The sequence below is a fragment of the Canis lupus genome, chromosome 25 (genome assembly GCF_048164855.1).
Source record: "Canis lupus baileyi chromosome 25, mCanLup2.hap1, whole genome shotgun sequence".
NCBI classification, from domain to species: domain Eukaryota; kingdom Metazoa; phylum Chordata; class Mammalia; order Carnivora; family Canidae; genus Canis; species Canis lupus.
Window position 1 is genome coordinate 5,403,402 of NC_132862.1, and position 26,529 is coordinate 5,429,930.

Here is a 26,529-nt window from a genome sequence, read left to right on the forward strand (position 1 = left end):
TAGTGAGAGGAAGCTTCCCATAAATACATATGGTGCCTTAAATCATGAAGAAAATGTCACTGCAGTCCTGTGGGGGCGGAAATAGTCTTATAAATAAACAGTGCTGGATCAGTTGGATATCCATATGGGGGAAAAATAGATCTGATCTCTACATCACATCAAACACACACACAAATATCAGTTCCCATATGTATTGTGAAACTAAAGTAAAAGCTTAAGCAATAAATCCTTTAGAAGAATATATTCGTGACCTGTCGATAGGCAAAGATTTCTTAAATGCAACCAAAAAAATGATAACAATAGGGGTGATTGGCTGGCTTAGTTGGTAGAGCTTGCTACTCTTTATCTCAGAGTTGTATGTTCAAGCCTCACGTTGAATGCAGAGATCACTGAAAAATAAAATCTTTTAAAAAACGTTAACAATAAAGAAAAAATGGATAAACAACTACTTAAAATCAAGAACTTCCGGGATCCCTGGGTGGCGCAGCGGTTTGGCGCCTGCCTTTGGCCCAGGGCGCGATCCTGGAGACCCGGGATCGAATCCCACGTCAGGCTCCCGGTGCATGGAGCCTGCTTCTCCCTCTGCCTGTGTCTCTGCCTCTCTCTCTCTCTCTCTCTGTGACTATCATGCATAAATAAATAAAATCTTTAAAAAAAAAAAAAAAAAAAAAAAAAAAAAAAAGAACTTCCATTCATCAAATCACAACATTAAGAGAATGAAAAGGCAAGTTGCAGAATGGAAAAAAAAATTTTTATATTATAATCTTCAAATCCAACAAAGGATTCTTATTCATAATATATAATGCACTCCAACCAAATACTAAGATAATGACAGCCAATCCATGAAAAAATATGAAAAAGCCTTGAACAGCCATTTCACCAAAGAGGATATTCAAATGGACAATAAACACATGAAAAGGTGTCAACCTCAATAGTCACAATGTGATGGATATCACACTATGAACTCTCCTAAATGGCTACAATGAAGGAGGATGAGAAACAGAACTCTCCTGCACTGCTAGTGGGAGTGTACAACTTTGGGAAAATTTGCAGTTTTTCTATTAAAGCTGAACATATACATGCCCTATTACCCCACAGTTCTACTACTCCTAGGTATATAGCAGCAGAAATATATATAGCAGAAGTCTGTAAGTATATTCATCCAAACACAGGTATAAGAACGCTTATAGCAATGTCATTGGTATTAGCCAAAAACTAGAAATAATGCAAATATCCTCTAACACTAGGAAATGGATAAATAAATTATGGCGTATTCATACAATAAAAGACTATACAGCAATGAAAACAATTTACAATTACATTCAATGGTATGCTTAAATTTCATAAACATAATATTTGTGTGTCATCCTTGCGAAGTTCTCTGTATTGTTCCAATTTTAGTATATGCGCTGCTGAAGTAAGCACCACAAACATAATAGTAAGTGAAATAAGCCATATATAAAAGAATCCATTACATTTTTATAAAGTTCAAAAACAGGCAAAACAAATCTATTGTGCTATAAATCACTGAGTATCACCTTTTTTAAAAAAAATTTTATTTATGATAGTCACACAGAGAGAGAGAGAGAGAGAGAGAGGCAGAGACATAGGCAGAGGGAGAAGCAGGCTCCATGCACCGGGAGCCCGACGTGGGACTCGATCCCGGGTCTCCAAGATTGCGCCCTAGGCCAAAGGCAGGTGCCAAACCGCTGTGCCACCCAGGGATCCCTGAGTATCACCTTTTTAAAAAAGATTTATTTATTTATTTGAGAGACAGTGGGTCGTGAGTGGAGGGAGGGGCAGGGAGAGAGGGATAGAAAATCTCAAGCAGACTTCTCACAGCAGTGGAGCCAAACATAGGGCTCTATCCCAGGACCCTGATATCATGACCTGAGTGGAAATCAAGACTCAGCCACTTTACCAAATGAGCCACCCAGGCACCCCATTGGGTATTACTTTCTACAGCAGATTGTGAGTGGGTAGAGGTACCAGGAGGAGGCTTCTCAGATAGTGATAATGTTCTGTTTCTTCATCTGCATGCTAGTTACACTAGTAATAATGTTAAGTTTGCAAAAATTCATCAAATTGTACATTTATGATTGGTAAACATTTATGTGTGTATGATATCCTTCAACAAAAAGTTCTCAAAATAAAGAAGAAAAAAGACAGAAAGGCTTTTCATGTGCTGAACATAACAACATGCACATCAATGGTGTTTCCCATTCAGCAGCATAACTTAAAATTCTGGGTTATACTTGGAGAATCTGACAAAGGTAAGGAATAGAGAGGTGGAGATGCATAAGCAGATGCTTAACCAACTGAGCTACCCAGGCACCCCCACCAAGTTCAAAACTTTAAGGGTTAATTTCTACTCTCTCCTTTTTGCTTCATGTTCAGCCAGTCACCACTGAGATTCTTCCTTTGGATAGTCCCTTCTGTTATCCCTTTCTAACCATCTCCACAAATTATGAAGTCTGAGAACTTCTGTTTAGATTATTGCGATCACTTCCTTATTGGTGCCATTATCTCCAGTCTCTTTTCCTACTCCACTTAGCTGTCAGATTAATTTTATAAATTGATTTTATAGGGGGGGACTGGGTGGCTCAGCCGGTTAAGCATCTGCCTTTGGCTCAGGTCATGACCCCAGGGTCCTGGGATGGAGCCCCACATTGGGCTCCCTGCTTGGCAAGGAGCCTGCTTCTCCCTCTCTCTCTGCCTGTTGCTCCCCTCTTCTTGTGCTCTCTCTCTGTGTCAAATAAATAAATATTTTATAAAAATTAGTGTTAATTTTATTAAAATGTTGTCTACTCTTTTTTAGAATACAAAAGCTTCACACTGCCTATAGACTCAAGCCCAAACTCGTTCTTCAGATCAGAGTTCAAAATGCTTCATTAACTAGCTCCCCATCCCACATATAACACACCACCCACAACTCATTTGCATGCCCAAATTGAGACAACATATTTGCTCTCCCTTGTACAGGCACCAGATCATCATCATACTATGTCTTTGTTAATATTATGCTCCCTGTTCAAAGTACTCTACTCCTGTCCCATTTGGTTATAAGCTGCCTTTCGGAGTGAAGGCTTCCATGATAAGCCATAAGTCTTAATAAAAGGACCTTTTCCTTCTCTTGAAATTTCCTTCTCTTGAAATGCACTTATTCAAGGTAGCAGGATAAAATTTGTCTTCAGCAACCACGATTTCCTCCTTTTAGTACTTATTTTATTAAGAAATTTTCAAACATACACAAAAATAGAGAAGAGTATAATGAACTCCACATACATATCATTAAAATTTAACAATTATCAAGAGTCTTGTCACAATCTTTATCTATTGTTTTTCCCTTTTTTCTTTCCTGAAGGGAAAGAGAAAATCTTAGGCAGTCTCCACTCCCAGCATGGAGCCCTACTCAAGGGCTCGATCTCATGATGCTGAAGTCATAATCTGAGTCAAAATCAAGAGTCTGACTCTTAACTGACTGAGCCATTTAACTGACTGAGCCATTCAGGCATCCCTCAAATCTTTATTAGATTGCCAATGTGTAGAGTATGGAGTTGGTGCCATAGTTATTTCCAGTGGTACAATGGTATCAGATGATTATTTTTTTTAAGATTTTATTTATTTATTCATGAGAGACATAGAGAGACAGAGAGACAGAGACACAGGCAGAGGGAGAAGCAGGCTTCATGCGGGAGCCCAACGTGGGACTTGATCCTGGGTCTCCATGATCACGCCCTGGGCTGAAGGTGGTGCTAAACTGCTGAGCCACCCGGGCTGCCCAGATTATTATTTTAATTCATTTTTTTTCTATTTTTATTTTCCTTTGTGGGGTATCTTTATGAACTCATGGGTTTATATTGTTAATTTTTTTCTTTTTTTTTTTTTTTTATGATAGTCACACAGAGAGAGAGAGAGAGAGGCAGAGACACAGGCAGAGGGAGAAGCAGGCTCCATGCACCAGGAGCCCGATGTGGGATTCGATCCCGGGTCTCCAGAATCGCGCCCGGGGCCAAAGGCAGGTGCCAAACTGCTGCGCCACCCAGGGATCCCTGTTAAATTTTTTATTATAAGAATTGAATAAATACAAAAATGAATAAAACATAATTTTATAGCATAACAAGTAATTATAAAGTGACTAGCTTTTATAACCCCTTTGCTTCCCTCCTCCCTATCAAAATCAACTCTCAGGAAATGACCTGAATTTTAACACAATTTTAAATCAATATATCTTTTTACAGATTTTTAAGTATACGACTTACTTCCGTTATGGAATTAAAGCAGCCATATTAAGGATTTGAGATCTTCATCTTAAAACTAACAGGCAGCCATTGATCTGCTTTAAGCAGTGGAGTGACATGATCTGTGAGATGTATTTTTTTTAAGATTTTATTTATTCATGAGAGACACAAAGGGAGAGGCAGAGACATAGGCAGAGGGAGAAGCAGGGTCCCCAAGGGGAGCCTGATGCAGGACTTGGCCCAGGACCCTAGGATCAGGACCCTGAGCCGAAGGCAGACGCTTAACCACTGAGCCACCTAAGTGCCCCTGTGAGATGTATCATAAGATCACTTTGGCTGTGTGAAGACTGAAATGAATAAGGGTAAGAAAGAGTAAATGTATAGAAAATCTAGGAGGGCACTGACATCCAGGTAAAAGATGATGTACTTACTAGAATGGAGGCAGTTGAGATAGAAAAGAACAAGATTTGAGATTCAGGAGGTAGACCTGACAGGACTCAGAGACTGATTTTATGGTGGTTAGAAAAGGAGAGGAAGATATCAAAAGTAATTCTCATTTCTGATTTGAGAAACCAAATGTGTGCTACTCCATTTGCTGAGCAAGAGAACCTTGTAAGAGGTGCATATTTATGAGAAGATAACTAGTTCAATTTGGGATACCTGTGGGAAACTGCCAGAGACAGGAAGTTTACTACACAATCTGGAACTAAAAGGAGTTGTTAATAATTGATGGGCATATAAAAAGGATTTGAAGCCTTGGGAACGAATGCACTTACCATCTACTAGGAGTGACTAAGATCATATGGAATAAAATGAGGAAAGAATCTAGGACTGAACCTTGAGAAATGCCAACATTTAAAAATTGGGAGAGGAGGAGGAACCAGCAGTGACAGAGAAGAAACAAAAAAATGTAAGGGGGAAACCCAGAAAATGTAGAGTTTCTGAGGACAAGGGAAGAAAGTGTCCCAAGAAAGAGATATCAACTGTGACAAAGCTAATCACAGGTCAACAAGAACTGAAAAGTATCCAGTGGATTTACAACAACAATGGAGGGCATTTGGTTCGAAGGAGTGGTAAGAGCAGAATCCAGATTGAATGGATTTAGGGATAAATAGGAGATGAAGAATTAAGAAGAAAAAAAGTGTTATACAACTTTTTTGTTTCCTACGTAAGTTATAATACATGCAATGGATTCTACAAAGCTCCTCTCCCTATACACACAAACACATGCTGTTCTCCTATATACATGTGCTTGTTTTACTTCTTCAATTAGATTGAAAGACTCTAGAGAAAAGAGATCACGCTACTACCTCTGAATTACTCACATTATCCAGGATGGTCAAGAGCTCACTGTAGACACTCAGTAAATGCTTTTTGAATAAAAAAGGCAAAATACTGGGGATCCCTGGGTGGCTCAGTGGTTTAGCAGCCTGCTTTCTGCCCTGGGCATGATCCTGGGGTCCCGGGATTCAGCCCACATCAGGCTCCCTGCATGGAGCCTGCTTCTCCCTCTGCCTGTGTCTGCCTCTCTCTGTGTCTCTCATGAATAAATAAATAAAATCTTTTTTTAAAAAAAACAAAATACTGGTTAAATGCCCTTAAATTACTAGGCGTTAGAGTAGTTAGTGAAAATATGCACAGAGAGAAACCGTTCATTTAAATCAACAAACATATATATAATGTCTAGTGTATGCTTGGCACTTTGCCAGGGACTAGGATTCACATTTTAATGGAGAAGGGGTGTAGATACACAAATAAATAATTTAAATTCTACAAATATTATAAAAGAAAGGATGTTTTATGCTAATCTTACAGTGGACACGAATGAATTATTAGTAGAATACTTAGAGATATATATTTATGTAAGCTAAAGAGATTGGTAGGAAAAAATAAGAGGTGAACTAGAAAAAAAAAATTTTAATAGTCCACATGCTAGTAAGTCAGATAATGAGGGAAAAAAGAATAGATTAGTTATTTCCCCCCTGCTCTCCCATTTATACTTTTAAGATTATCAGTGCTCAAATAATCTATTTCTGACCTAGATCTTATTGTTACTTATGCTCAAGAGGAGAAGAAAAATCCTCATTTGCATAAGGAACAGAATAGCTCTGAGATAGAATTACAAAGAATCAATTGCATGAACACGCCTCTCTTTTATTTAATCCTCTGTAACTGCATAAAGAACTGAGACTATTGGGGAAATGACATATTTCTTTTATATTGTAAAGAAAATAAAATTCAAGACTGCCTCTCATTCCATAAGGAAAGATTTGTACACTTTACCATGGTCCAGTAGTGTTTCATTTATTTGACTTATTACAATTTTATAAGAAGTATTTTCAATGAGCTACTTATAAATCCTTATACTCCCCAATGCCATTTAATTCTTATTTTAATTAAATGTACTTCTAGGTGAGGAAATATTTGAGTTGTCCTTAATTCTCCTGTCTTTTTACTGAAATATATTTATTTGCTAAAAGGATGGAGATAAGATGATGTTGAAGATTATCTTTCCTATAAAATATGCAAGAAGTAGATAAATATGATATGTGTGCCGGGTTTTATTTTTTCTAGGGAGACTACTGCAGCAAATTTGAACAAGTAAAGCACAGCTATGGATAGCAGACTAGAAAAATCCACGGCAGCCATTGTCACACCACAACCTGCAGCAGCTGTTTCAAGTCCCTCCCTCCCACGCCTGCTCTGCCTGCCAGCCCAGCAGGAATGAATGGGCTCTGCAGAGCACTGTAAATGGTGCTGCAGACCCTGAAAATCTGTTGCTGAAAACTGAACATAAAAATCATCTGCCAAAATATAATTTTCAGCTTCGGTGGTCATAACGAACTTCTTTACCTCCGAAATTCCATTAGCAACGTCAGGTGGTAATCAGTCCAGAGTCTTATTCTGCAGAGCCCATCTTTGTTGATAATAGAGCCTTTCTAAATAGCAAAAGAATGTTACTGCAATCCATTTCCTAGGGCTGAAAGCAAAGCCTTTTTGTCCCAAGAGGCAATTGAGCAACCACCACAGTCTCTAGTTGAATAGCAACGGTGTGAGGCTGTCTACAATTCCCACAGTTAGAAGTCCAATCTCTGAGAAGATTTACTGAATTCACACAAGAACTACATAAAAAAAGAAATGCAGTTATCGAGCTGACAAACTTGTCTGTGGATGGAGACAAAATTATAAAATGTCTTCTTTCTTACATTATACAGCTCTCCTTTTAAATTTGATGTCTTAGTTATTCTCTTCCTTTCCAGAAAAAGGGCGGGGGGCGGGGAGAACAATGCCGAGAATAACTGCATGCACAGGTACTAGAACTAGTTTCTGAACTCCTTGTATTTTCTCAATTCTGTTATCAGGAAAGATGATTCATCTTAAGGAATAATACACTACATAAAATATAGTAATCACACAGACTTCTGGTAAAAGAGTATTTCTAGTAGACTATTTAACTACAGTAGGTTTCTTAGATCTTAATTATCACCGTGTTAGAACTACTTGTGTGCTTCCATATTTAGTATGGTTTTCTTCCATCCTCCCTTTTGTTTAGCTATTTGGGGGAGGGGTGCAAAAGAAGGTCTGAAGATAAATTACTTGAACCTCAAAAGCCATTTTGGATGGCTCTATTACTGAACCTTCTTTTTATATTAAAAAAAAAATCACATGCACCCAAGCCTTTTTAAGCATCATTCCCATCTTTTCTCCTACTTTATCTATAAAGCAATTAGAGACGTTGAAGCCTCACCGAATGTGGTAGAACTTAGTATATTTTGAGAGAGGAGCTGGGAGTAATTTTCCATCAAATATTTCATGTGAACACAAATTCTGCGATCTAAGTGTTGGAGAAAAAAAAAAAAACCTACACTGGTGATTTTAACTGTAAGTGTGAGGTTTAAGCAATAGCAAAATCATCCAATTCAAGTTTTCTTTCTTCTTTTCTCCACCCGCCCCCCAACCCCACCCCATCATGGATGCTCGGCTGACTGTTTTTGCACAGTCTCTTTGTCTGGAGGATGCAAACAGTCTATGGATGCTAGGGAAAAAGGGGTGGGGGAGAGATTACCTCATCCCATGTTGCTTGCACCAATCACCACTCTCCTGTCGTGACTTCTCCGGGCAGATTGAGGGGGTCTGGACCAACAGGAAAAGGCCCCAGCCCATCCCCATGGTGACCGAGTTGTATATAGGGAGCCGCATCCGCCCATGTGCCGCAGGTTCTCTTACATCGACCGCCTAAGAGTCGCGCTGTAAGAAGCAACAACCTCTCCTCTTCTCCGCCATCCGCCCGGCAGCCGCCAAGCAGCAACCATGGTAAGAATCTTCCTTCTCTGGCTCTTTGTGGCCCTTGGGTGGGGTCAGTCCCCCAAGATCTGCTGGGAAAACCTGAAGCCCTCTTTCCTTCTTTCCTTTACAGCTTCTTTGGGTAAGGGTCAGCCTTTATGCTTTGTTTGCGAGGTGTAGCTTCGCTGCCCCAAATCCTCGAGCCCGGCCGCCGCCGCAGCGCGGGGTGCGGGTGCGGGTGCGGGTGCGGGAGCGCAGCCAGGACTGCGCCCGGGGCGCAGCAGAACCGTGGGGAAGAACAAAGGCGGCGCCGAGCGAGTCCTTGTTATCTGAGCCCTTCCGAGCCGCGAGCAGCCCGTCTGTCGGTGACGACAGGATCTGGGGCAGGGAAAGGCGGCCCCGGTGTATGTGTGGCTCGGACAGGCTTTTCTTCCTGGCGCTGGTCCCAGGGGGAGGGCGAGAAGAGGTCCCCCAGCCCCGGGCGCGGCGGGTGCAGTTGGGCAGGGGGAGGGGGAGAGGAGCGGGACAAAGCGCAGCCCCGGGCTAGAGGAAGAAGATCGCTCCGGGGTCGGTGGCGTTCTAGGGAGATACCCGCGTCTGCACGGGGGAAAATGGCTAGTTTCTGCTGGAACCCCGGGCAGCCGGCGTCGGGGCGGCGCAGGGGCGGAGTTGTTTGTTTCTGGCTTCTCCGGCCTTGGAGCCGCGGGGCGGGGTTCGCTCGTCCTCTCTAAGCCTCCTCTGTCGGAGACTTTTATTAAAAGCCTTTCATCGTTGTGGAACTGTAGGCGTTAAAAGGTTTTTCATTCACTGTTAAAACGTAGATGAAATCTTTCTTTCTTGAGATGCAAAATCACAGTTCTCTTCACAAGCCCTTTAAAGTCTGGTCTGGGGCGACCCCGCCCTGACTGGAGTGAGTGTGTGTGTGTGTGTGTGTGTGTGTGTGTGTCTGTCTGTCTGTGTGCTAGCCGCACGGCACGTCCAGCAAGAGAAAAAGCTCACTTTGAGAGCCAGGGTACCCTACTGCCCAGGACCCAGGGAAACGCCCTTCCCCACCCCACCCCCCGCCCCCAACCCCCGCCCAAATGTCAGTGAATAGACAATGGCTAGACAATGGAAGCTGTAGCCATAAAGACTATAGGGAAGAAAATCTCTTATTCAACGTGATGAGTAGAAATATTCTGTGGTGAGTAGAGAATCTCAGAATGAAAATACTATTTTATTATTTTAAATAAATATTTCATTATCCTTGCACTGAGCTTTTATTCTTAGGTAGGTCCTCTGATACTTTTCTAATTTAGGAACTATTGTTTTAAAGATTCTAATAATTTTTCAGGGTTTTTTTTTTTATTTTGCAGTGGAGAAGATTCTGGAAGGACATCTTTTTAAGTAATGAAAATGCTGCAGACAAAGAACTATGTACTCTCTGTTCAGCTGTCTTTTGTTCTAGTGAATCTACATTAATTCATTTCAGTTTAGGCATATGGTCCCAGCCCGGGTCACAGAAGGAAAACTGGCTAATAGCACAATGAGATCATGTAGGCAGTTTCTGGAAATAGAACTTACTCTGTTAAATAATGTAGCAGACAGAATAGGCTAGTACCAGGCACAGCAAATGCAGCAATGCAGCAGTGCAGGAGGCAGACCTTGTTAGCTTCCAATCCCCTAGTACTAATGGATTCTGCAGATACACTGCAAAGGGGTGTGGCATCTAGCTTCAGCTGCAGCACAGATGTCCATGTTAAAATACCAAGTCATATGTAGAAGAAACTCTTATTTAAAGGGGCAAGAATAGTAATATTGATTCCAACTAATTAATGATTAAATTTAATTTGCTTCATTTTACAAAATCCGTGCTTTAAATATTTTTAAATAAAAAAATTATATTTAAGCATGACTGGAAACAATGGGCTTGCACATGTGCGAAACAGTGCAACATTATTATTCAGACCACACCCATCTGCAGCATTTGTAGCAGGTGCTTTCCTTAATCATTTCTATTGAATTAGGGATAATCTCAACTAAACCTGAAGAATACCTGTATATTATTAGAAATATTTTCAAAAATTAACTAAAAATTCAAAATGCTACCACAACCTAATTTACAATTTTCCTCTTTTCCTTCCCATAGCGTGAGTGTATCTCGATCCACGTTGGCCAGGCAGGTGTCCAGATCGGCAATGCCTGCTGGGAGCTCTATTGCCTGGAACACGGCATTCAGCCCGATGGCCAGATGCCAAGTGACAAGACCATTGGGGGAGGAGATGACTCCTTCAACACCTTCTTCAGTGAGACGGGCGCTGGCAAGCATGTGCCCAGGGCAGTGTTTGTAGACCTGGAGCCCACAGTCATTGGTGAGTTGGCCTCAGTAACCCAAGTGAGCTCCCGGGGCACTGGGACAGGAGGTCTGTCTGAGGCTCCACTGACAGCCTGGGGCTGAGCAGGGTCATGCAGGTTGTTAGTGATGGGTGGCCACCTTGTTTTCCTTTTCCAGATGAAGTTCGCACTGGCACCTACCGCCAGCTCTTCCACCCTGAGCAGCTCATCACAGGCAAGGAAGATGCTGCCAATAACTATGCCCGAGGGCACTACACCATTGGCAAGGAGATCATTGACCTTGTCTTGGACCGAATTCGGAAACTGGTATGTTTATTCTCAAGAATAAAGTAAATAAGGATCTGAAGGAAGACATTTGAGATACGATGTTTTGTTTTGTTTTGTTTTTCATTTCAAATGCAAAATTGAAATGTAATAGAGTGAGGTGAACTACTCCTTTACAGTTTTTTTTTTAATTCAATTGAAACATGAACTACTTGGGTATTGTTTTATAAATGTTAATGCAGATATTTTTAATTAAGATGCTTAGGAAGTCTAGGAAGGTCTACATGTATTTAAAAGCATTTCTTAAAAAAAAAATAAAAGCATTTCTTAAAAAATAAAAATAAAAATAAATAAAAAAATTAAAAACATTTCTTGTCAAAATAAGATCTATATTGTTGGAGTTGTATGAAAAGTGGAAATCTGTGTACTTATGATGATATAGCAAAGAGCAGTAATAGGTTTTCTCTATTCCTTTTTTCTAACAGGCTGACCAGTGCACGGGTCTTCAGGGCTTCTTGGTTTTCCACAGCTTTGGAGGGGGAACCGGTTCTGGGTTCACCTCCCTGCTGATGGAACGTCTCTCTGTCGATTATGGCAAGAAGTCCAAGCTAGAGTTCTCCATCTACCCTGCCCCCCAGGTGTCCACAGCTGTAGTAGAGCCCTACAACTCCATCCTCACCACCCACACCACCCTGGAGCACTCTGATTGTGCCTTCATGGTAGACAATGAGGCCATCTATGACATCTGTCGTAGAAACCTCGATATTGAGCGCCCAACCTACACTAATCTAAACAGGTTGATAGGTCAAATTGTGTCCTCCATCACTGCTTCCCTCAGATTTGATGGAGCCCTGAATGTGGATCTGACGGAGTTCCAGACCAACCTGGTGCCCTATCCCCGCATCCACTTCCCTCTGGCCACATATGCCCCTGTCATCTCTGCTGAGAAAGCCTACCATGAACAGCTTTCTGTAGCAGAGATCACCAATGCATGCTTTGAGCCAGCCAACCAGATGGTGAAATGTGACCCTCGCCATGGTAAATACATGGCTTGCTGCCTGTTGTACCGTGGTGATGTGGTTCCCAAAGATGTCAATGCTGCCATTGCCACCATCAAGACCAAGCGTACCATCCAGTTTGTGGACTGGTGCCCCACTGGCTTCAAAGTGGGCATTAACTACCAGCCTCCCACTGTGGTACCCGGTGGAGACCTGGCCAAAGTACAGCGAGCTGTGTGCATGCTGAGCAACACCACAGCCATTGCTGAGGCCTGGGCTCGCCTGGACCACAAGTTTGACCTGATGTATGCCAAGCGTGCCTTTGTTCACTGGTATGTGGGTGAGGGCATGGAGGAAGGAGAGTTTTCTGAGGCCCGTGAGGACATGGCTGCCCTGGAGAAGGATTATGAGGAGGTTGGTGTGGATTCTGTTGAAGGAGAGGGTGAAGAAGAAGGAGAGGAATACTAAAGTTAAAAATGTCACAAAGGTGCTGCTTTTACAGGGAAGCTTATTCTGTTTTGAACATTGAAAAGTTGTGCTCTGATCAGTTAATTTGTATGTAGCAGTGTATACTCTCATATATAATTACTGACCTATGCTTTAAAACACGACGCTTTGTTACAGACTCAAGCTGTCCATTTCTCTGATGGGTTTGAATAAAGTATTCCCTGTCTTAAATGAATTTAGTTTTGTGTTTTCTATTTGGGTGTCTGAAATTCATGTACTTAGTTCTGAGAAAAAAGAATAACCGTTCACTCTATCTTATACATGTACTACGACTTATTTTAAAATTTACTATATTATAAAACTTAATCATAAAATACAAAATAGCGACAAATTACCACTAGATAACATCCATGCTCTTCTTAAATTTTAACTCCATTATATGCTAATACTTTTTAGAATTGATATCCACTAATACACAAAGGTCTGGTTGCTTTGTTAGTCTCATGACTAACAAAACGGTGAATACACAGGACACCTGGGTGGCTCAGCGGTTAAGCGCATTTGCCTTCAGCTCAGAGCATGGTCTTGGAGTACTGGGATCGAGTCCCACATCGGGTTCCCTGAATGGAGTCTGCTTCTCCCTCTGCCTACATCTCTGTGTTTCATGAATAAATAAATAAAATAGTTTTAAAAACGGTGAATATTCCAAACGCATTTATCAGGTCTTAAGCATATTTTTATGCATTCTCATCTTGGCATGTGTCTAGTGCTATAATGTTTCCTCTACCCTGGGTTCTCGAAGTCTGCTCTTCAAGCAATTGCTCCCTAGTTCTTTACTTTCCAAATTATTTTCAGTTAAATGTCATAATAGAAACCCTGATAAATTTACTCATTCAAATGTGTTATATACCTGAATTTTAACTCTCCAAATATATTATTTTAATATGGGCCAATAACTTCAAAGAACAAAACTAATAGTGCAGTTGTTGGCATCAGCACCAACATAGTGAGAGGAACAGTTCTAGGCCAATGGTTTCTTCAACAACATAGTTCAGCTGCCAGTCCAACTGACCAAAAGGTTAAGGACCCAAGGATAGCAAACTTTCTTGTGCTATCACACTATCTTCTAGGATAATATCCAGTTGTGGTGAAGTTTTTTTTTTTTTTTTTGGTACTTATAGCCTATTTAATCTACTTTTCCTTTGACACTGCCAACAAAGGGGTGTGATACTATTATAGTTACTGGAATCTGAGTTTAAGTTAATGGAAACAATGAAAAATAAGAAATAAGCCAAGATCAACTAGTTTTGTTTTTTTTTATTTAAGCCAATCCAATACTGCTCAGCAGTTTTAACTAGAAGCCAATGCAAATAGATTTGCGGGGGCATGGGGGAGTAAAAAACAATGCGGAAACTAGATCAAATATAAGTTTTTAACGTACATTCTCAGCAACTGGCAAAATATAAGGAATATGGTAGATGTATGTATAATGATTATTGGTTGAATGAGTAAAGCGTAGGATAAAAGAGATATAATTTTATTTTATTTATTTATTTTTTTAAGAGACATAATTTTAATTGTAAATAACATATGCATTTGGGCAGCCCGGGTGGCTCAGCGGTTTAGTGCTGCCTTCAGCTCAGGGTGTGATCCTGGAGTCCCAGGATCGAGTCCCACGTCAGGCTCTCTGCTTATCCCTCTGCCTGTGTCTCTGTCTCTGTCTCTCATGAATAAATAAATAAAATCTTTAAAAAAATAAAAATAACATATGCATTTGTTATATATTTTCTATTATGAAAAAAAATTCTATAATTTTGCCCACTGAAAAGGCCTAGGACCAATATAGGAATGAGTACCCCTGCTACTCAGATGGTGGTCTTTAAATACTATTTTCTACTAAAAGGAATCAGATGTTTTAGAGATGTTCAAGCCTGGAGCAGAAAATATACAGGTTCAGCCCCAAATATTATCGCATTCCAGAAAGCAAAGAAGATAATCAAAGAGTAAAGATTATATCAAAAGGATATAGAAGTCAAAAGGAAAAAAAAAGGATGCAGAAGTCAAGTAGAAGTGGCTCTCACTAATGGTACAAGGTGAACATTGAAAATAATAGTGACTGTAGTGGGTTCAACCATATAAAAGATATTAAAACCCATGAGCTCATAATATTTTTGCATGTGATTTGAAAAACAATTGAAAACAGCATGGCAGGGCTCCTGGGTGGTTTAGTCAGTTAATCATCTGCCTTCAGCTCAGGTCATGATCTCAGGGTCCCTGCTCAGCAGGGGAGCCTGCTTCTCCCTCTTCTCCCCACTCAAGCTTTCTCTCACTGTCTCTGTCACTATCTCTGTCTCTTTCCCAAATAAAATCTTAAAAAAATACAAAAAATAAATGATGTATCTTAAAAAAAAGAAAACAGTACAGCAGTTCCTCAAAAATATTAAACATAGAATATGTGATCTAAGATTTCCACCTCTGGGTATATACCGAAAATAATTTTTTAAAGATTTTATTTATTTATTTGAGAGAGTGAGCGAGAGCAAGCGAGAGCATGAGCAAGGGAAGGGGCAGAGGGAGAGGAAAAAGCAGGTTCTCCACAAATGTGGGGCTCCATCCCAGGACTTATGACCTGAGCCAAAGGCAGACACTTAACCAACTGAGCCACCCATGCCCTAAAGAATTTAAACCAGTGACAGATATTCGTGTACCTATGTCACCGCAGCTTTATTCACAATCACCAAAAGGTGGAAGCAACCCTAATGTCCATTGACAGATGAATGGATAAACAAAATATAGTATGTGCATACAATATAATATTATTCAGCCTTAAAAAGAAATATAATTCTGACACATACAACAACATGGATAAACTCTGAAAATATTAAGCTAAGTGAAATAAGCCAGATACAAAAGGACAAATATTGTGTGATTCTATTTACACGAGGTACCTACAATAGTCAAATTCAGGGAGAATAGTGGTTACCAGGAGCTAGGGGGAAGGATATAATAGGAAGTAACTGTAAAACAGATACAGAATTTTAGTTTGCAATAATGAGAAAGGTTTCTGGGTGCCAAACTGGCTCAATCAGAAGAGCATGTGACTATTCTTGATCTTGGGGTCATAAATTCAAGCCCCATGTTGGGTACAGAGATTACTAAAAGAGGTAAGTAAATTTAAAAAAAAATTTTTTTTTTTGGAGATGAATAGTGACGATTGTTGTACAACAATGAAAATGTAATTCAATGACACTAAATTTTACTTTAAAGAGGCTAAATTAGGGGTGCCTAGCTGGCTCAGTCTTTAGAGCATGCAGCTCCTGATCTTGGAGTTATAAATTCAAACCCGAGGGATGCCTGGGTGGCTCAGCGGTTAAGTGCCTGCATTGGCCCGGGGTGTGATCCTGAGGTCCCAGGATTGAGTCCCATATGAGGCTCCCTGCGTGGAGCCTGCTTCTCCCTCTGCCTGTGTCTCTGCCTCTCTCCCTCTCTGTGTCTCTCATGAATAAATAATTAAGATCTTAAAAAAAAAAAAAAAGATTTCTGATCTGTGAAGACAGAATGTCTTTCTAAATCAATCAATCAATCAATCAATCCAAGCCCTACATTGGGTGTAGAGATTACTTTAAAAAATAAGGGATCCCTGGGTGGTGCAGCGGTTTGGCGCCTGCCTTTGGCCCAGGGCGCCATCCTGGAGACCCGGGATCGAATCCCACGTCGGGCTCCCGGTGCATGGAGCCTGCTTCTCCCTCTGCCTGTGTCTCTGCCTCTCTCTCTCTCTCTCTATGTGACTATCATAAATAAATAAAATTAAAAAAAATAAATAAATAAAATAAAATATTTGGGGCGGTCTGGGTGGCTCAGCAGTTTAGTGCCACCTTCAGTCCAGGGTGATCCTGGGGACCTGGGATATTGGGCTTCTCCCTCTGCTTCTGGGATCCTGGGGACCTGGGATATGAAGGCTTCTCCCTCTGCCTCTGTCTGTGCCTCTGTCTGTCTGTGTTTCTCATGAATAAATAAATGAAAATCTTTAAAGATTTAAAAAATCTTTAAAAAATTTTTTTAATAGTAAATAAATAAATGAAAGGGTTAAGATGGTAAAATTTATGTTATATATATTTCACCACAATTTTAAAAAGTATAACTAAAAAATATGGTTACTTGCAGGGAAGGGAACATGGTCAAACAAACTTTGGATGTATTTGTTGTATCATTTGACTATAGAAACATGTCATTGTATTACATTTTATAATAAAGAATTAAATCAAGGTGGAAAAATGTATAAAAATTAAAAGCAAAATGAAACAAATGAATTTAACCAAGTATCAAGTTGTAGCTTAACTACAGAGTTAATTCAGAATTATTTCACCTGACTTTAACACATAGTAATTTGATTTCATATCCATGGAAAGATCTATCCTATAAAAGTAAATCTAAAAAACTTAGCTGTTTTCAGTAATCATATTAGTAATATCATTTATAGTTTTGAAATTACTTATATTAGAATAAATAAAAGATTAATTAATGTATCAATATACAAAACCTTAGAAGCTACAATTGTATTACATATATTCAAGAAAGTGGATGAGTTTAAATAGAGATATGGGAAAAAAATCCAAATAAAAATTCTAGAGATGAAAAATATATCTGAGATAAAAAATATACCAAATGGGCCTAACAATAAATTAGACACCATAGAAGAAAATAATAATATATTGGAGACAAACAATAAAACTTATCCAAAATTAAACATAGAACAAAAATGTAAACAGGAAAAAAATGAATAAATGGAAATAGAACATAAATAGAAGCTGACTGAAAATGACTCAGCATTTTTAAACAGTTTGTCAAGCTTCAGGAATGAAATCTTAAACTTTTTGGTATTATAGTTTCTCAATTACAAACTGCTTTCAACAGAAAATACAGTGCTACAAATACTTTTTTTTTTTTTTAATTTATGATAGTCACACAGAGAGAGAGAGAGAGAGGCAGAGACATAGGCAGAGGGAGAAGCAGGCTCCATGCACCGGGAGCCCGACATGGGACTCGATCCTGGGTCTCCAGGATTGTGCCCTGGGCCAAAGGCAGGGGCCAAACCGCTGCGCCACCCAGGGATCCCCTACAAATACATTTAAAATAAATTTTATAAATCTATAAAGAGATCTTTTTAAGATTAGCATTACATATTAAAATTTTGTTTATTTTTATATATTCATTTTACTTTTAGTTGTGGTAAAATACTCATAGCATAAAATTTGCCGTCTTAACCATATTTTAAATATTTGTCTTTTTGTGACTACCTTATTTCACTTAGCATAATGTCCTCAAGGTTCATGCATGTTATAGCATTGTTATAATTTCTTTTTAAGTCTGAATATTCCATTCTATGTATATGCCACATTTTGTTAATCAATTCATCCATCTGTGGACATTAGGGTTACTTCTACCTTCTGACTATTGTGAATAATGCTTTATGAACATCTCTTCCAGACCCTGCTGCTAATTCATTTGTTTATATATGCAGAAGTGCTATTGCTGGATCATATGGTAATTCTATGTTCAAATTTTTTAGGAACTCCCATACTCTTTTCTATAGAGTCTATACCATGTTAAATTCCAACAGTGTACAGGATTCCAGTTTCTTCATATCTTTGCCAATACTTGTTAATTTCTGTTATTTTTTCTTTTATTCATGAGAGACACAGAGAGAGGCAGAGAGAGAAGCAGGCTCCATGCAGGGAGCCCGATGTGGGACTTGATCCCGGGACCTCAGGATCATGCCCTGGGCCAAAGGCAGGCGCCAAACCGCTGAGCCACCCAGGGATTCCCATGTTATTTTGTCTTTTAATGATAGTCATTTCAATCAGTATGAGGTAGTATCTTATTGTGGTTTTGATTTGCATTTCTCTAATTGATGTTCAGTATATTTTACTTTGTATTTATTTTTATTTATTTGAGAGAAAGATAGAGCAAGAGTCAGGGGAGGGAGAAGAACAAGCAGGCTCCACACTAAGCACAGAGCCCAACAGGTGGCTTGATCCCACAACCCCAAGATCATGACCCAAGCCCAAATCAAGAGTCAGAGGCTCAACCAACTGAGCCATCCAGGCACCTCATGTTCAGTATCTTTTAATGTGCTAATTAGTCATTTGTATATCTTCCTTGGAGAAATGTCTATTCAAGTCCTTTGTTTACTTTTTTAATATAGTAATTTTTTATTGACCTATAATTAACATATAATATTATATTAGTTTTGGGTGTACAACATAATGATTTGATATTTGTATATATTACAGAGAGATCACCACAATAAGTCTAGTTAAATTCCATTACCATACATATTTAAACATTTTTTCTTGTCATGCAGACTTTGAGACCACTCTCCTAGCAATTTCAAATATGTAATATAGTATCATTAACTATAGTCACCATGCTGCATATTATATCCCCATGGGTTATTTATATTAGAGCTGAAAATTTGTACCTTTTGGCCACTTTCACTCATTTTAACCACCTATGACCCATCTCCCCACCTCTGGCAACCACTAATCTGTTATCTATGCCTAAGATTTGCTCACTTTTTAATTTAATTTAATTTTTTAAAAATTTTTATTTATTTATGATAGTCACAGAGAGAGAGAGAGAGAGGGAGGCAGAGACACAGGCAGAGGGAGAAGCAGGCTCCATGCACCGGGAGCCCGACATGGGACTCGATCCTGGGTCTCCAGGATCACGCCCTGGGCCAAAGGCAGGCGCTAAACCGCTGCGCCACCCAGGGATCCCCTCACTTTTTAATTTTAATTGGTTTGTTAATATTAAAACATTTTTATCTTGCTATTTAATCTATGAGATTTTAAGAATCTTGAGATAGTTAAAATGTAAAAAATTAAAAATTAACAACAAAATAAATATTTTCTTTTTTTTAAATAAATATTTTCTTGAGACCATCCTATAAATTTCATAATTCTCTCCTGTGTTAATTCCTTCATGTTAAAAAATAAAATATAACAATGGTGGCTAGGCAGGTACTCAACCGCTGAGCCACCCAGGTGTCCCTCAAGAACTAATTCTTGTGTTTACTGTCAAACAACATATGATAGAAAAACATGATAGAAAAAACAAGGAATTAAAGAAAAGAAACAGCCAGTAAATACCAATCACATTATCTTTTTTTTTTTTAATTTTTTTAATTTTTATTTATTTATGATAGTCACAGAGAGAGAGAGAGGCGCAGAGACACAGGCAGAGGGAGAAGCAGGCTCCATGCACCAGGAGCCCGACGTGGGACTCGATCCCGGGTCTCCAGGATCGCGCCCTGGGCCAAAGGCAGGCGCCAAACCGCTGCGCCACCCAGGGATCCCCCAATCACATTATCTAACATCATTGTACATAGTTATTAAACTTGGTAACTCAGAATAGCAATTATGTTGGGTCAATAGTAAAGAATGCTGATTTTTACCTCTGGTGTTTTTTTTTTTTTTTTTTTTTTTTTACCTCTGGTGTTTTGAAGGGAGGGCAAGCTATTAAAAATGGATGAGAGGCTGGTAATTTTGAAATATTCATTGAAGTTAAATTATCATTAATAAAAATTTAAAACGATATGGTTTATATATGAAGGAAGAGAACCATGACTCGAGCTAAAATCAAGAGTTTGGTCACTTAACTGACCAAGCCACCCAGGTGCCCTGAAAGGATGCTAAATTTTATTAAAATGTATTCAGTAATATTTGGAGATTGACATGATTTTTCTTCTTCAACATATGATGAATTATTTATTATTTTTTTAAGAGGGGGCGGCAGTGGGAGAGAGAAAGAGAGAGTTAGAGAATCTTCAGCAGGCTCCATGCTGGGCATGGAACCTTAAGGGGGCTCAATTGCACAACCCTGAGATCATGAGATGAGCCAAAATCAAGAGTCGGATATTTAGCCAACTGAGCCACTAAGGTGCTCCTATGATGAATTATTTTTAAAAAATTTTTAAAAGCTTTCCTAATGTTGATCATCATTGTATTTCCAATACAAAAAATTTAGTTATGCTGAATATTCTAATATGCTGCCAGACTCTATTTGATAATGCGAATTTTCAGTTCCACCGGCAGTTTATGTTAGCAATACTGCTGGGTCTTATATTATTTTTTAATAAAGACTTTGGCATCACATCAGAGTACATACCAGCCAAAAAAAAAAGAGAGAGAGAAAGATTCCACCAGAAGTTATATAGCGCAGTCCAGGCAAGTAGACCTTTGATGATCTAGCTTAATTCAGAGATAGAATTTAGAGTATCAAAAGCAGGAGTTCATTCTTGATGACTAGAGGTGATAAGAGCAGATACTTTGTCTTGTTTCCAATCTTCAGGAGTGTTTACTATTTTACCATTGAGTATGATGCTGGCTGTAAGTTTTTCACTGATGTTCTCTATTGGATTGAGGAAGTTTCCTTCTATTCTTAGTTGCTGAACATTGTTTGTTTGTTTGTTTGTTTGTTTGTTTGTTTTTAATAAATGGATGTTGGATTTTGCCAAATTCTTTTTCCGCATGCATCTAATGAGATAATCATGTGGGTTTTTAAAATTCTAATATGGTGAATTAGATTCATTGCCTTTTGAATATGAAACCAAAGAAAAATCTACCATGAGCATTTTCAAATTGCTAACCATTTCTCTCATTCCTTCAGGTACATGGTATTTCTCCTATTAAGAAATAAAGTCTACTCCTCTCTCCTTAAATCTTCATTGGCCTTATGATTGCTTTGATTAACAGAATGTGACAGAAGAAAGCTGTGCCAGATCCAGGTCAATCTCTTAAGAAGCCTGGTAGCTTGTTTTCACTCAGAGAGGTCATGTGGAAAACAACTAGGACACTCTACCCAAGAGCCACCACAAAGACCCCAGACATGTGAATGTGACTATCCTAGACATTCTAGCCCCAGCTAAGATTCTAGCTGAATGAAACTACGTGACTGAACCAGATGACACAACATGAAACAGAGGAATCGTGAGAAAAAATAAATAGTTGTTGTTTTAAGTCACTAAGTTTCGGGGTGATATGATATACAGCAACAGATAACTGAAACAAGGCTTATACCACATCTGGAGAAAAAATACACAACTTTCATCAGATTCTTTAAAATGATTAAAACCACTAGAGAAATTAAGCTCTGAAGATTACCTAGGAAATACCTCATAAATATTCCTTTTTTCGGTGTTTTTGATATTAACAGCAGTGTGCTCAAGCTCATAATCTTTTGACCTGCAAAAGTAAAGGTATTGAATTTGGCAATTAATTGAAAAGTCTTGGGCAGCCCGGTGGCTCAGCAGTTTAGCGCTGCCTTCAGTCCAGGGCCTGATCCTGGAGACCCAGGATCGAGTCCCATGTCAGGTTCCCTGCATGGAGCCTCTTTCTCCCTCTGCTTGTGTCTCTGCCTCTCTCTGTGTGTCTCTCATGAATAAATAAAATCTTAAAAAAATAAAATAAAATAAATGAAAAGTCTTAGAAATCTAAAGGGACTGACAACCTAAGGTGAAAAATGAGAAAACTTACTGGACCCTCCCACCTCCACTCTGAAGTAAGTTTAGGTAGTATTTTAGGGCTAGACCAAAACTTCACAAAAAAATACACACATGAACATGTGAAAATATACAACTAAAAATTCTACAAAGAGGAATGAACAAAAGTAGACCCAAAATTCTATACCATAAAATATGGTAAAAATGTAGTTGCATACATGAACCAGCTGGATGTATTCAACTACTATCACAACTAGCACAGCTATCATGGTAAACAAGTGTGATATGAAACTGAGTTAGAGCCTATCCCCATAGAGTCTGGATAAAAAATAACTGAGACATAGAGATTGCTTCCATCTGGTGAATAGAGTAGGGTAAGGCAGGGGGTCTGAAGGAAAATGACAATACTATAGAACATTAATTCTAATCTAGTAAAAGATGAAATGGATCAGAAGGATACAAGATAATATGGCAAAGAGAAGTTAGCCCTGGAAAAAAGAGCTTTAAGAGATCAGGCCAGGTACTCAGAAATAGTTCAAAGAGAATGTATCAGGTACCTAGGCAGAGGCCCACTAGGCAGATTGTCTGACTTCCATGTTCCCATATTTAGGAAAGCAACACCTCTTCAAGTGTCCAAAATATTGAAGGTCAAGATATACAAAAGTCTGACCTGGAGAAGGAGGCAAAACCAAGGATTCTGGGTGGCATTCATAGGAATCCATGCTACAACATATCACAGAAAGGCCCAGCCCAGTGACAGTTTCCAGGAAAGCAGACCAAATAAGTTAAATGCCAGAACTCATATGGAAACCATGAGGTGAGGAACTAAGGTGAGCTGAGAACTAAGAAAGCTGCTCAGTTGGAATGCTACACTGGAAAGACTAGAGCAACAAGCATTTGTAGAGAGGAAGTGAGGGTCAGAAATATGGGTGCTGGTAACCTGGGTCTCTCTGGCTTAAGATCTCTCATAAAGATTTTAGTCATACTAATGGCTACAGTTAATCTGAAGGCACAACTGAGGGAGGATTCACTTCCCAGTGCACTCCTGTGGTTGTTGGTAGAATTCAGTATCTATTTTGAGAGTCTCGGTTTCTTGCTGTTCAACTGAAGGCCTCATTTCTTTGCTGCCTGGCTGGAGTCCTGCAGTTCCTTAACACATGGGCCTCTTCAAAGGGCTGTACACAACCTGGCAACTAGATTCCCTTAGCGAGAAGCGAGAGAGAAAGAAAGAGAGAGCCCCCCCAAAACAGAAGCCAGTTTTTTTTATATAACCTAACCTCAGAAGTAACATCTTATTATTTTTGCTATAGTCTATTAGAAAAAATCACCAGATACAGCTTACACTTAAGGAGAAAGCATTATATAAGGACATGAATGCTAGGAGATGGGGAACAATGGGGGCCATCTTAGAGGCTGTGTATCATAATTACTCAGCTCTAAAACTTCCATCTCTGTATTTAATTGTTGCAAATGTCAGTTTCCTGGGAGTAATGATCTCACTGGCCCAGTCTCGGTTGTTTCTCCTGTGGGTTGATCAGCCTTGACTAGACGGAGCAGGATAACGTAATATAGGTCATTTCTAGGGAATAAGAAATTGTTGTAAGCTTGCTAGCCACATGAAAACCTGTTACAAAGATATACTATCAAGATATTATTAGAACTGTGTAAAAACTATAAAGATTAACTTGAGACTGAGTATTGGGAAATAAAACTATGGCATGTTTTCAGACAGTTTCATTGATGATTGCCTTATTCTCTAGAGCTAAAGGGAGGGAGGAAGCATCATTTTATCGCCTGCAGGTACAATTTAACAGGATGATTTTAAATATGTCTTGTCTAAGCAAAATTAGAAGACTCAGAATTATGAAGGAGATGGTGGGGGAAAGAATAAAGAAAATAATGGATATAGTAAAAATAAGATCATAAAAAGAGAAAGTTTACATGAAAAATTCACTTGATGCCCTTGAAACTCAAGGCATCTCAAAGGTAAATAGAAGTCATCTTTGAAAAAAAAAAGAAAAAAAGAAAGTCATCTTTGGGGCACCTGGCCGACTCAGTCAATAGAGCATGTGACTCTTGATCTTGGGGTTGTGAGTTCAAGCCACACATTGAAGGTAGAGATTACTTAAACAAATAACCTTAAAAAAAAAGAAAAGAAAATCATCTGTTGACATAGACACAATATTTACACAAAGGCAAATAAGGTAGACTCTGAATATCACGGATTTTCTTCAATTATTGTTTTATTTTTATTCTGCAGGACATTCTGCTCTCAATAATGGCAGAGTATTTTGTTGTAGGCCAAATATGCAGTAAAAAAAAGCTGGAAAATATGGACAAAATTAAAAATTTAGAAATCTAGGAACGTCTGGCTGGCTCCATCAGAAGGGCGCATGTGACTCTTGATCTCAGGTTCATGAGTTCAAGCCCCACATGGGGTGCAGAAATTACTGAAATAAATTTAAAAACTAAAAAATAAATAAATAAATAAAACTTAAAACTCTATTTATAGGACTCAGAGAGCTACCAAGGCAGCTGGGAAGCTAAAATCTCAGACAGAAAAGAAGTACAAAAAGGTAAACCTACATTTGATGCCTCTTGTCCCTTTGAGGTATTACTGTGTCAAAAGTACTAATAATAGGTTGAGAAGCTGAGCAGAAAGCAGTAGCTAAAGGTTGAGATCTGGTCTGCCTATAGTCTTACAGACAGTAGGGGGAAAACTGGAGGCTCAGGACCCATGAAGATAAAGGAATTCTGGTAACCCCCTTTACTTTTAGTTTGGACCCCCAAAGGCCTATACCTTAGAGGAGACCAGCCCTTGTAAATACTAAAGTTCAGCTTCTTATCAACTCAATCCCTCGTTTGATTAAAATGATCTAATCTTACCCTGACTGCCAGAAGTAAAAGTAAACTCCTGCTAGGATAACATCACCCAGGGCCTAAAATTATCTCTTTAGTTTTTCATAAACCACTTTCAGTATTAAACAAAAAATTACCAGTTTTCCATAGATAAGATAAAATGACAAAAACTGGGATGCCTGGGTGGCTCAGAGGTTAAGTGTCTGCCTTCAGCCCAGGGCATGATCCTGGAGTCCTGGAATCAAGTCCCACATTGGGCTCCCTGTGTGGAGCTTACTTCTCTCTCTATGTCTCTGCCTCTCTTTCTCGATGTCTCTCATGAAAGAAAAAAAAAAAAAAAAAAAGAAAGACAAAAACTGAAACAATATCAAAGAATAGAAACAGATCCATAGAAGAGTCAGGTATTGGAATTACCAGACATAGACATTAAAATAACCATAATGAGGGATGCCTGGCTGGCTCAGTCAATAGAGCATGTGACTCTTGATCTCTGGGTCAGGAGTTCAAGTCCCACATTGACTGTAAAGGATTACTTACAAAATAAAAAATAAAATAACCATAATGAATAAGCTTAGGAAGCTAAGTGACAAGATAAAGAAATTTAGCAGAGGAAATTGTATGAAATATAAAATTTAAACTCTAGAACTGAAAAAACAATCACATTTAAAAATTCAGTAGGGGGGATCCCTGGGTGGCGCAGCCGTTTAGCGCCTGCCTTTGGCCCAGGGCGCGATCCTGGAGACCCAGGATTGAATCCCACGTCGGGCTCCCGGTGCATGGAGCCTGCTTCTCCCTTTGCCTATGTCTCTGCCTCTCTCTCTCTCTGTGTGTGACTATCATAAATAAATAAAAAATTTTTAAAAATTCAATAGGGTTAACAGCACATTAGACACATATAAGAGGTAACTAGTGAGGTTAGAAGAAATTATCCAGACTGAAGCTCAAAGAGAAAAAAAAATAGAAAAAATACAGAAAAGAATATAATATAGGAGACACTGTAAAAAAAAAAACACTTTAATACATACCTAGTTAGAGATCCAGAAGACAAGAGACAAATAATGGGATATAAATAATATCTGAAGAAAAATAGCCAATGGGATATAAATAATATCTGAAGAAAAATAGCCAAAATTTTTCCAAAAGTAGTGAAATAACCAGAGTCACAAAGACAAGAGATTCTATGAAATCAAGCAGAACAAATGCAAAGAAAGCATACTTTAGGCATGTCATAGTGAAGTTGCTAAAAACCAAAGTTAAAGACAAAATCTTAAACTCATATTCTTTTTCTTTTCAATAGGCTCCGCAACCAGCATGGAGCCCAACACAGGGCTTGAACTCACTACCCTGAGATCAAAACCTGAGCGGAGATCAAGAGTCAGATGCTTAACCACTAATTAACTGAGCCACCCATAAAGATAAAATCTTAAAAGAAGACGTGGGGAAGGGTGTTGGTAGAAGGACATATCTTCAAAGAAACATAAGGCGGGGATCCCTGGGTGGCTCAGCAGTTTGGTGCCTGCCTTCGGCCGGGGGTGTGATCCTGGAGTCCCAGGATCGAGTCCCGCATCGGGCTCCCTGCATGGAGCCTGCTTCTCCCTCT

General features: G+C 39.1%; 2 protein-coding genes and 1 pseudogene across 4 annotated transcripts in view; 1 reads left to right on the forward strand and 2 right to left on the reverse strand.

The window, feature by feature from the left end:
* Nucleotides 1-9,163, reverse strand: part of TUBA1C (tubulin alpha 1c) — a 74,646-nt gene extending 65,483 nt beyond the window's left edge. Inside the window, exon 1 of the mRNA XM_072798044.1 lies at nt 8,308-9,163. The gene's annotated coding sequence lies outside the window, so the exon portion shown is untranslated. The remainder of the gene's footprint in view (nt 1-8,307) is intronic.
* LOC140617780 (U6 spliceosomal RNA) lies at nt 1,335-1,425 on the reverse strand (annotated as a pseudogene).
* Nucleotides 8,364-12,803, forward strand: LOC140617137 (tubulin alpha-1A chain). Of its 3 annotated transcripts, XM_072798041.1 has the most exons (5): nt 8,462-8,555; nt 9,881-9,911; nt 10,654-10,876; nt 11,017-11,165; nt 11,609-12,803. In XM_072798041.1, the coding sequence occupies exons 3-5, from the start codon at nt 10,756-10,758 to the stop codon at nt 12,587-12,589; spliced, it is 1,251 nt and encodes a 416-aa protein (XP_072654142.1). In that variant the 5' UTR covers nt 8,462-8,555; nt 9,881-9,911; nt 10,654-10,755; the 3' UTR covers nt 12,590-12,803. The 3 variants fall into 3 exon arrangements, with proteins under 3 accessions (XP_072654141.1, XP_072654142.1, XP_072654140.1); XM_072798040.1 differs by lacking the exon at nt 9,881-9,911 and having other exon boundaries at nt 8,364-8,555; XM_072798039.1 differs by lacking the exon at nt 8,462-8,555 and having other exon boundaries at nt 9,906-9,941.
* Nucleotides 12,804-26,529: the final 13,726 nt, after the last annotated feature.

What these genes read in the sequence shown, in the direction of transcription:
- LOC140617137 (XM_072798039.1), top strand. Translation starts at nt 9,915, where the DNA reads ATGAAAATGCTGCAGACAAAGAACTAT. An exon ending in CCTGGAGCCCACAGTCATTG is followed by an intron (nt 10,877 to 11,016) that starts GTGAGTTGGCCT and finishes TTCCTTTTCCAG; the next exon opens with ATGAAGTTCGCACTGGCACC. An exon ending in TGGACCGAATTCGGAAACTG is followed by an intron (nt 11,166 to 11,608) that starts GTATGTTTATTC and finishes TTTTTCTAACAG; the next exon opens with GCTGACCAGTGCACGGGTCT.